The following is an 11,912-nucleotide window of genomic DNA, read 5'->3' as shown; positions in this document are numbered from 1 at the left end:
CAAAGTTTTTGGGAAAGCATATTTCTCATGCTTGTCTTAGGAATATTAGGTGGGTATACAATTTAACCATTTAAATGCTTCTCAGACCATGCATTTTAAAAGGAAGTGAACAGAAAGGTTTATATTAGTCTTGGACACAAGACTCTAATGGCCTTCTAAAGATGTTTTGCCTGATGCTTCATAAATAAGAAGTTTATCTGAAAATATTTTGCAGATGCAGTCCATCACTTTACAGATGAGTACAACAGAATTATAACAAGTTTACTGATTTCAAACTTCAAAGGAGACAGAGAGAAGACTCTGCTTTTTTTGAGAGAATTTTTCAGCTCTTACTTTGTTCTTCTGAAGCTCTTTTTAAGGTAAGGACAGATTTCATGAGCAAAGTATGTATCTGCCCTGCATGCTATCCCCTTATGCTTGTATGCAAGCTCAGATAACTGAACAGTCCACATTTTGCCTTAAGCCTAAATAAGAATGCAGCAGTGTGTGGCTATGGTCAACAAGTTCCAAAAGGATAATATCTTTCAGTAGATCATTCCTAAATTAGCTTTTAACTTTTCTTCATTTTTTCATAGTAGAGTAACTCAGGTGAAGTTCTGCAGGTGAAATTCTGTATACTTGGAGCTGAAGCAGGAGGAAATTTAATTTTCATCTGCAGAGCTTTATTTTCAATTTGCTGTATGTATCTAGAAACAAATTGTTGCTAACTTATAGGTGTTCAGTGTCCAGCACGTAACGTGCTAAAAAGATGGCCTAGGTGTCATCAAAGAGTACACACGATAGGTACAACCTCTTCACATTTCAGTATTTTCCCAGTTTCAATTTTAGCTTTATGACATGAGTGCATAGTAAACTTGCACAATTTACAAACAGACAGGACCTTCATTATTTCAAATGGCTGAATCTAGGGGCACATAATAGGAAAAAAAATTTCTGGTTAAAATGCAGTTTATTAAATAAAAATCTCATTCAGAATTAGATAAAATGTGGTTTTAACACTGAGGCATGTGTTATTGCTGTCATATGCAGTATGACAACAATTATAAGGTTGTATACTACATGGGATGACCTAATTTCAAAGACAGTTCAGTAGTGTGTCCCTTCATGAATCTGTAACATTCCATAGTAAATGATAATGGAAGTAACAAAGAAAGCATGTCACTCCTATTTTTCACTTTCAGTAACCTTCAAAAGAGGAGCTTAGGAGGATGTCTAACAGCAGCATAACCCAGCAGAACCATTCCTCTGATGGCACGGTGCTGGGCACCTCACCGAAGCTCCACACTTTTCTCATAATCCTGTACATCATCAACTTGGCTGGTGGCACCCTCGGGGTCATCATGATGTTCCGTCAGTTGCTTCAAAGGAGATCACAGTCTGTGATGACCATTATCATCATCAGCCTCCTAGTGCTGCACACCTTTATGCTACTCAGCATCCCCTTTCGCCTCAGCTATTACATTTTGCAGGAATGGAAATTTGGGATGCTTGCCTGCAGGCTAGTGAGTGCCTTCATCTACCTCCACATGTACACCACCTTCATGTTTTACATGGCTATCATCATAATACGCCTCTTCCAACTCAAATTTAGGAAGTGCTGCTCTACAGCATGGGTGGGTGCTGTTTGGCTGGTGGGAGCACTGGTGATGACACCTGTTCTTCTCTCGTACTATGGCACCGTTGGGACATACAAGCCCTCTGAATGCTTTCAGTTCCACAAAGAGATACAAGAGAAGCCCATGATGATTGCAAACTACTGCATGGTTGGCATTATGGTGGCAGTTTGTGCTGTTCTCACTGCAATCCAGTTTTTTGTGATCTACAGACTAACTGTGAAATACTGGCCTGACATTAACTCTCATGTGGAATTCAGGGCTCAGGCAAAGAGTTTCTTCTTCATCTTGGTAGCATTAGTGTGCTTTATGCCTCATCATGTATTCAGAGCATATTATATCCAAAACTACCACCTGGATAAAGACCATAAACTACTCCCATACAATGAAATTTTTTTAGCTTTAACAACAATGTGCTGCTTGGATATGTTGTGCTTCATAGCAGGAATAGCCCACTGAACTGTGAACTACCAAGAAATCCAGCTGCAATATGTCAATACTGGCTTTTAGCAGAAACTAAACTATGTTGGGATTTTCCTGACCTAGGCAGACTGCTGAGTTTTCGGCATGGCTGTGCAGGTCTATAGCATTGTTTGGCTTTTGCAGACCAGTAAGATCCATCTTTCACAAGTTGCTGTTTTCAGTCTTCTCTCTGGAAGCCAGAAATGTGAGTGTTACTCTAATCTTTGACCTGAGAGTCATGCCCTGAAGCTTCATTAAGATTTTCCTCAGCTGTCCTTCTCTAACAATTAAAGCACAAGTATCCATTCATTTGTTTTTTTAACTCAAAGTGTCTCTATAACAACAGCTCACTGTGGCCAATAAGTTGTCTACTCTGATGGTCTAATAACTTCTGGCAAATGTGATATCGAAGGGAAGAGTGGGAAGAAATAAATTCCTTTACAGGATATCTGTACTAGAGATTTTAGACAGCAAGTACACAAACTCTATTTGAAGAAAAAGGATTCATAGAGTCACAGAATGGGTAAGGTTGGAAGGGACCAGAGTGGGTCATCTGGTCCAACCTCCCTGCTCAAGCAGGGCCATCCTAGAGTACATTGCACAGGATTACACACAGCCTGTTCTTGAATATCTCCAGTGGGGGAGACTCCACGACCTCTCTGGACAATCTGTTCCAGTGTGCAGTCACCCACATAGTAAAGAAGTTCTTCCTGATATTCAGGTGGAACTTTCTGTGCACCAGGTTCTGCCTGTTGCCTCTTGTTCTCTTGTCTGGCACTGCCAAGAAGAGCTGGCTCCATCTTCTTGGCACCATCCCTTCAGATACTTATATACAGTGATGAGGTCCCCCATCAGTCGTCTCTTCTCGGGCCTGAACAGGCCCAGCTCTCTCAGCCTAAGAGAGATGATCCAGTCCCCCAGTTATCTTTGTAACCCTCTGCTGGACCTGCTCTAGGAGCTGCATGTATTTCTTGTACTGAGGAGCCCAGAACTGGACACAAAGATGTGGCCTTACTAGGGCTGAGTAGAGGGGCAATATCACCTCCCTCAGCTTGCTGACAATGCTCTTCCTAATGCACTCCAGTTCACCATTAGCCTTCTTGGCTACAAGGGCACACTGCTGACTCATGGAAAAGTTCTTGTCCACCAGGACCCCCAAGTCCTTCCCTGCAGAGTATCTTTCCAACAGGTTGGCTCCCAGCCTGTACTGTAAGAGGTTATTCTTCCCCAGGTGCAGAGCCCTGAATTGGCCTTTCAGAATTTCAGATAGTTCTTCTCTGTGCATCTCTTCAGTCTGACAAGGTTCTCCTTCAGAGCTGTACAGCCCTCTGGGGTATTGGCCACTCCTCCCAGCTTTGTGTCAGCAGCAGACTTGCTGAGGAGGCACTCTGTCCCTTCATCCAAATCACTGATGAATAAGTTAAACAATACTGGGCCTAGTATTGAACCTTGGGGGACACCACTAGTGACAGGCCTCTAACTAGACCCTCTGCCACTGTTTATGACCCTCTGGGATTTGCCATTCAGCCAATTCTCCATCCACCTCACTGCCCACTCACTTAACCCACCCTTGAAACAAGGTAGTAGCATATTTCAGCAGAATCTTTCTTTTCTTCACTTATACAAAGTGTGCTTTAATGAAATTATGTGAAAACACTTACCATTTTCAAAACTTCATCTTGCTTCATTCCAAAACCACAAGCAGCTCACTGAATTGTGGTAATTACATATTTAAAGTGAGTGATAGCAGAATAGGCCACAGAATTGAAAATTTCTCCCTTGTCACTCTTCCATGAGGACTGGATCTGTGGCTATTATCCATTAGGTCCATTGTAGCCAAAGAAATATAAATTGCTACTAAATTGCTGTAGTTCTATACCTGGATCTGGAATTCAAATCAAGGGGTCCTTTACTGAAGGATCAGACACTCTCTAGGAGAGGGAAATACTTGATCAACCTTCAAAAAAACTTTGATATCTTTTCACTTCCAGTTGCTGTCCTGGTCTGATAAGACATGGGGGAGTTTAATTGGGTCCCCCAATATGAATTAAGGCACAGACAAGGTCAAAATACCACCAGCAAGTGAGACTCTTATTGGTGAGAAAGGGCAATAGGAGAGTTAGGAACAGGGGAAGTAAGCAAGATTTGAGATGCCAAAGCAGAGATAATCACCACCGTGGATCCAAGCGGCATTCCGATGATCCATAGTTGTCTTTTCTTGGGTGGTGGATGCACACACACACACACACAGACACGCACACACGGGATGCAGGTCGCTTTTTATAAGACTCTGCCACGGCACTGATTGGTCAGCTCCCCTTGAGTTGCTGGGCCTTGCAAGAATCCTGAGAAAGTTGTGGTTCAGGTGTGGCCAGATATTTACCATAGACAATGGGATCTTGTTATCTCAGTAGCTGGAGAGGATTTTGGTTGTTATCTTGGCAGTTGGAGAGTTTTGGTGGAATCCTGGTGGACAATGACATCTTGTTATCTTGACTGCCAGAGGATTTCCATCACCAGAGATGTCCTGTGGCTCAGCAAGCTTTGACACCAAGCCTTTGCCACACAACAAGCCATCAAAGTCAGGCAATGTTGAAACAAACATTTCTTAAAGGACCCTTTCAGCTGCCTGTTGATTTATTATCAGAGGGCATATTTTTTCCATTGACACATATCGTAAAGCAGAACTAGAATAAACTTATTGAACTGTTTAATTTGTTCAACATATTCTCATGTATGTGTATATAAACTTGTGCTGGAGTATATATCTTCTTCATTAGATAGGTTATATTCTTTGGGAATTACATCCATTCTGGGAATCTTTGGTTTATCTTCATTATTTAAAAGTTCTTTTTAAGGATTCATTCTTTCTGCTCTGCTCAGTGCAGAAGGTCTCTAACCTGTCTGCCAAAGGCTCGACCGTCATTTGCAGCATTCCAAGAGTTTGAAGCCAGATTTCCCTCACCCCAGACTCTCAGGAGTAACACAAGGGTATGCTTCCTTCTGCACAGCTCCCTAAGCTGCCATAAATTTTGATCTGGCAATCCTTGCTCCAGAAAGTGCTATGATCCCTGGATTCAAACAGGTGAAATCTTGATTGATCTACTGACACCTCAGATCGATGGCATTTCCTTGAATATAAGAGATTACACCTACTCTGTCAATGCTGAATAAATGTTTTTGCCTTGACATTTACATAAAAAAAACTTTGATGAATACTTTTGATGTTTCCAGGATCCCTTCTGCCTCTTTTAAAAGGTGAGAGGTGTCCAGGGTCCAGCAATAAGTCCTGAAGTCTTCCGAAAATCCTGCCCTTATGGCTTCCTCTAGAGTTACCAGGTGCACTCCTGTTAATACAATAGTTTCATCAGCCCATTATTTTCAAAGGCATCAGCTAGATGTACAACACAGTACAACACAGACAAAATGCAAAGGGATAGATTCTAAAGTTGGATCTACCAAAGTCTTTAGAAACACTGGTGAAGCTGCAGGTGGTGCAACATGTATGTTGTTTTACCATTACTGTATTCCTGTGGCTAGATTAAAAAAAAATCTGTTACTTGAAGAAGTGTCCTGGGTCACTGCCTATTCTCACTGACCAGTGTTTCCAAGGTGACTTACCTGGTAAAGATCAGATTCATCTGACATTGCTTGTGAGTCTGCTGATAATCTATCAGTCCACCATAATGGTGTGTGAGTTTGGGAGAGAAAAAGGGAAATTACATACATGTCTTCAGCCATGGTAACAAACCATGACTTTATGGCCTTGCCCTTTGCTACTGCCTGACAGTTTTCACCTGTGCCTGGCTGCAGGCCTTGCTGAAATAACCCTGGCTCACTGACCTGACTTCCTTTCATGACGCTGAAGCTGTGCTGCCCATCACAGCTGTCTGGTAACCACGGGCTGCTGGCTGCCAATGGACCTGCTCTGCTTGCTTTGCTTGGGTACTGCAGGACTACACATGTCACTGGGTCTGGCTGGGATGGAGTGAACTTGCACAGCATCAAGGCTTTCTCTCTTTCCTAGTCTGTCCTGCAGTGAATAGGCTGGGAGTAGACAAGACAACGAAAGAGGATACAGTGGGACAACTCACTTGAACTGGACAAGGGGATCTTCTATATGATATGATGGTGTGCTTGGCAATGCAAAGGGATGTAGAAGAAGAGGGGAAGGGATTTACTTCCTTGGTGGGTGTTGCTCAGAGACTAGCAGGACATCAATCTACTTGTGGGAGATGATAAGTGATTTCTGGTTTGTTATTTGTTGGTTTTTTAATCTTCCTTTCACCTATTAAACTGTCTGCAGCTCAACTCATGGCTTTTGCTTTTGTTCTTCATCATCTGTCCCTGATCCCACTGGGGGTGGAGGGACTGGGAGAGCAGTTGTGTGGGTGCTCAGCTGCTGGCCAGGCCCAGCCCACCACCCACCACCTTCCTTTGCCAGAAAATTGGACGTAGCTGAAATTTATATCTGTGATACTTCTTCCTTGCAGCCACAGCCAAACAACCTTTATTATTAACCACTGCAATGAATTGTATGGAAAGTGAAATGCAGCTTCAACTTCTTCCCACAGTGAATAAAAATTGGGAGAGATTTTGTAGCAAGGCTTCAGGTAGAACTTCATTCTTAGTGCTTGCTGTATGATCCAGATCATCCCCATTTCTTCTTCCACCCAACAGTCAGTTTCTTTAACCCTACCCATGGACCACACTCCTCTCTGCCTCTTTACTTCCGCCATTGATTTCGCTTTGCATTTTAGTCTAAGCTCCTTTTTCTGTTTTATTTTAATGCTTGACCATTTTGTTTCTACCTTCTCTCACTGGCTAGGGCTCAGCCATGTGGGGGCAAACCACTCACTGGTCTCACTATGGTCCTCCTAATTCAGAGGATAATAAATTGAGCATTGACCTCAGTGTTGTTACATCTAAGACTCACATTAAAGTGATAGCGATAAGCTCTATTCAATACCCAGTCCCCTGCTGAGATCTGGAAGAACTCTAAAAACTGGTTAAAATAGAAAATTATCACCCTTCAGAAGGATAGTCTGAGAAATAAAGTCTGAAAGGACAATAATATTGAGCTCAGATTGTAGGATACTATTCTTACTATGAATTATGTAATGACACATCCTCTGGAAAACAGTTTAAAATGGTTGGTTTGAATGCCATTTGCAGGATCCAAGTAATTCTGGGGATAATTATACACATTAATAATTGCTTTCACGTTAAATGAATATGCAAAATTGTAAGCCACTTAGTCAGCCCATTCATTTTTAATGTTATCAAATGAACACTGGGAAAATTCCCAGACATTCTGGAGCAAAGAATATCAAACTGCTAAATGTATCTTCCATTGTTATTCTCTGCATGAAGTTCTGCATAAACAGAGCAGGCAAGCAAACCAAAACCAAAATCCCATTTGTATCCCTGACTTCCTAAGTCAGTTTGATAATGGAAAGCTATAGGTGGATCAAGAAGATTCTTGCCATCAAAAATCAGTGTGCTCACCACTGTCATAGCTATGGTGCTACTATAAGTAGCCTATTTCTACTTAACTTAGACAAATCCTTTTCAACAGTGCTAAGGGTGATGCATAAGAAACACATCTTTTTTAAATTCATGTCTGCTAGCATCCAGAGCAATGCTTAAATGGGAAAAAATTCTATTTGCTTCTGATGTATGTGTTCCTTGTGCCTGCTTATAGAGAAAGGTCATATTGATGATGCTGTCAGATAGGCATGCACCTCACTGCAAGCAAGCAGAAGGAACAGATGCATTAGGAGGAAACAAAGGCACACTCCCAATCATTTTTTTTTCTTTCTCCACTCAAGCAAGGACATTCTGAGCACTAACGGATATTGGTGGGGAAAAAGAAAGGATCATCAAGTAACGCAATTTGCTTCAGATGGCTCAGGCTGTTCAACCCATACATAGCAGGAAGCTCATTACAATTTCCAATCCCCATTCTCCTGTCTGGAATATCTGAAGACCATTGCCTTTGCAGTTACGGAAGTGTGAACTAAAGAAAGTGATCTGTAAGAGGTCATGACGACAGGAGTGTGGGGACGGCACACTTGCAGAGTGTGTGTGTGATACAGGCATACCAATGTTATCTCCATGGATAATGAAATTGTTCACTTCACGTACTCTGATGAGAACTCAGGGCTAAAGCTGTCACTTTTTTTGTATTTTCACTGTTTCAGCCTGAACTCCTTGTATTGACTATCCAGATACTCTAAGTTTCAGGATGGCTCTTTGCTATGAAGAAGTCAGTCCCCAAGTCTAGGATTCATGTGCATCAGGCTGCTTTTGTTCTGAATAGCACTTATCCTAACTATCACTTGATTTTTTTCTGTGGCAATCCTAAACATAGAAACACACTACAGTCCCTGCCTTTTCTCACATACACTGCAGTTTGAGGTTTGGGGTGCCACCATGAGCCATAACGCAGCTATCTGGCATACAGAGCAGAACTGCATGTGGGTAAACTATGAAAGAAATTGAAAATCACTTTATCTGTAAGTGCATGGATGAAAACATTGCAGAAAACCTACAGGAGGGCAGCAGTTATAGCAACGATTGTTACATAGAGAATACACAATACTTTATCAGACAAAACTAAACCCAGAGAAATCATGAAATAATATAATTTATAAAATCCAACAAGTATACTAATGACCAGCAAAAAAAAACCCTACAATTTTTTAATGTCTTCTTTACTACTCTGTTTTCAGCTGTCAGTGAGAAGCTATATATTAAATCTATGGCAAGTCAAGACTATTTGTTGCCACACAAAGAGTGTTGCATAGATTGTACAGAGACATCTTGTACATCAGCTGACAATTTTGAGACCAGGCTGACAATCAAAGGGCAAGAGCCATAGCTCAGGAGGAAGATGATGATGTTGTACAAGATGAAAGGGCTGCATCACTGAAACCATACAATGTAATGACACATCCATAGCAAAAAATGTAATTTCTGAATGCAGTCACCAGTGAGTGTTATTGCTCATGGTCATCTACTCCCTGTCATAATCTTAACAGAACAACAGGCAAGGCAAGGAGCTGCAGTGAACTGCTTCAGCTGTTCCTCAGTATTAAGGTTTCTTGTGTTGAACAGATAGAGAATATAAACTCTTTGGAGATCCAGGAAAAAAAGATAAAAAGTGTGATACACAAAGTCAGGCGCACTGAGCAATCCCATTTCTGATTCTTTAGACTCCAGAGCTTCTACCTGAACTCTTGAGAGGATTCATGTTTTGATCCTCCTAATGTGGAGGATCAGGAACTCTCTCCAAAAGCATATAAAGTCCTCAGCAAATACAGTCATTGTGCACTCAGTGAAATAGCTCCTTGGCATCTTTGTCCTTCTTCCTTGTGCTTCTTAGCTGTCTTTCTCTGCTTCAGACCCTCAAGCATACCCCTTATGTCCCAGTTTCTGACCCACTCGGGACTGAGATGGCATCCCTGCCTGCAGGAGACCTCCTGCTTCAAGCAGATATATACAATCATCTATGGAAAACCACACAGGAGCACTGAGGTACATATAGAAACACACGAGCTGGTGAATGTCACTTGTGAAGCATCAGACTTGAACACAGCAGAAGAGGGGAAAGTTTGGCCTCAGATGAAGTAATTTTCTTTCTGCTAAGGAAAGATGTGATGGGGGTTCTCAGTGCCTTAGTGCTAACAAGAAAGTGGCTGCCTGCTTTTAGGTCCTGGCTAGCAAGGAGGGAGATGATGAATGTTTCAGAGGAAAGAAGGATGCAGGGGACAGACTAGAAGACATTTGACTTATATGATGATTCTTTCATTCATGATTTCTCTTGAATATTTGGAAAGGCTGATTTGCTCTATCCAAGACACAGTACCATGGCATAAAACAAAGTGGAAGTTCTAAAACTACATGGAAATAAATTGCATTAATCCATTGAGCAAGAAAATAAAAAAACCCACTATGAAAATCTAGAGCCTTTGTATGATATTAAACAATAGCATAAAAATACATGCTGTTTTCATTTCATGCTCTGCTTGGCAGAAATATCAAACTCAGTGACACATCTTACATTAGCATGCCACTAATGTTTACTCAAAGATGTGATAAACAATTCTTTCGCCATATTTGCTAATAAATCTGCTTCCTTTAGCAATTCTTCCTCTTGCATTTTCATATCCTCTGTCTGTGGAAATCCCCTCTAAAATGCTGCAATATGAAAACAAGTTGATGAAAAGGCTTCCCACTAGTAAAAAGCTGGAAATAAAGGGCAATCTTTGCAAGCTCCACACTTTATTTTCTCCCTGGTATTATCATACCAGTTTCCTTTCCCAAAGCTTAACCTAACCAGGTGACTGTGTGTATATGGTGGATGGGGTGAATAAAACAACTTTAGAAAGAGGCTTTTCCACAATGAGGAACACCAAGATGACTCATCTTCTGGTCCTCTCACTGTCCTCTGGCTCTGCTGTGAAAGGACAAAATGTCAGGGCACAGGCTGGTGGATCCTGTCCCATAAACAAGGCTGTGCACCATAAGTCACCAGGCACCCTCCTGCTTTAGCTCAATTGCTGTCCTCAACAGTTACCCTAAAAACATTCATATCTGTCAAAAGGGACTTTTCCTAATTACTAGTAACCTTTCCCTCTAACCCCTTGTACTCTTCAAAGGAGAAATATATTTTCAGACAAATTTTTGTCTCAAACTTACCCATTCCCTTGAAATTTTACCCTCTAGCTCCTTGAAAAGAGTAACATCAGTAACATCCAGAAGTTACTACTGGATTAGTTAAAACTTTCTAAAATTTTAGGCTGATGAATGAAATATCTCTGAACAACTTATGTCTCACCTTTTGCATTACTGTGAATGGTCACAATTTATGACTTTGTTATGTGTGTGGTTTAGCCCCAGCTATGACTTATTATGTGTGTGGTTTAGCCCCAGCTGACAGCTAAGTACCACTCAGCCACTTCCTCATCTTCCCCCTCCTCACTCTCCCCTCCTGGTTCAGGCCAGCTGCCCTGGCCATGCTCCCTCCTAGCTTCAGGTGACCAAGCATGAGACACTGAAAAGTCCTTGATTTAGTGTAGTGCCTAGAAACAACCAAAACATCAGTGTATTATCAACATTATTTTCATCCCAAATTCAAAACACAGCATCGCACCAGCTACTAGGAATAAAATAAACTCTGTCCCAGCTGAAACCATGGATTTAATGAGTGGCTCTTTGGCCAGACCTGAAGGAAGAGCTCTTTGTAAGTAGCTCTTATTCCCTTTAAGAAATGAGCAGTTTGGTTCATGGTTCAACTCCTCATTGTCTGTTTTCTTTACCTCTGTTTGGTGAAAAGCTTTGTGTTTTTTTCATCTGTTTGGTGAAAAGCTTTGTGTTCGTGGGTGGGAAACCTAGCTTATTGAGCATCAGAAAGTTCAGTGTAATTTTTTCAGGTTTCTAGACTTGAATTAGTCTGTTACTGATGACTCTAATAGTTGACCAATTTGACTTGTTGCCAGCCAAGTTCTGTCATGGGGAGGCTAGAGAGTATAAGGTTTGAGAACCACTGTCTTAAGTCAAAGTTACAGTGTGATTGCAATCACTTATCAGAAGACTTAAAAAGATTTAAAGCTTATTGGGGTAACGAAAACTCTTACACTACCTGGTGTCTGCCCACAGACAGGTCATCTGCAGTTGAAGATTCCCACCATGCAACTAACTCACGCCAGTAACCTTGTTCTAAGCCCATATATGAAATGGACACAGCCCTCTGACTCACAGGACAATCTTTGTGGCAAAGCAGGGGCTTTTTTTTTTTTTTAAATACCTGAGCAGTGTTGATCGTCACTTCTT

The 11,912-nt window shown here is 41.5% G+C and overlaps 1 protein-coding gene across 1 annotated transcript; it reads left to right on the top strand.

Moving 5' to 3' along the window:
- Positions 1-1,208: 1,208 nt before the first annotated feature.
- On the top strand, positions 1,209-2,072 carry LOC103797894 (probable G-protein coupled receptor 141). The gene has a single exon (XM_009070128.1). The coding sequence runs from the start codon at positions 1,209-1,211 to the stop codon at positions 2,070-2,072; it is 864 nt and encodes a 287-aa protein (XP_009068376.1).
- Positions 2,073-11,912: the final 9,840 nt, after the last annotated feature.

This window comes from Acanthisitta chloris, unplaced genomic scaffold, assembly GCF_000695815.1.
Source record: "Acanthisitta chloris isolate BGI_N310 unplaced genomic scaffold, ASM69581v1 scaffold14492, whole genome shotgun sequence".
NCBI lineage: Eukaryota > Metazoa > Chordata > Aves > Passeriformes > Acanthisittidae > Acanthisitta > Acanthisitta chloris.
This window is presented reverse-complemented; position numbering and strand designations above follow the sequence as displayed.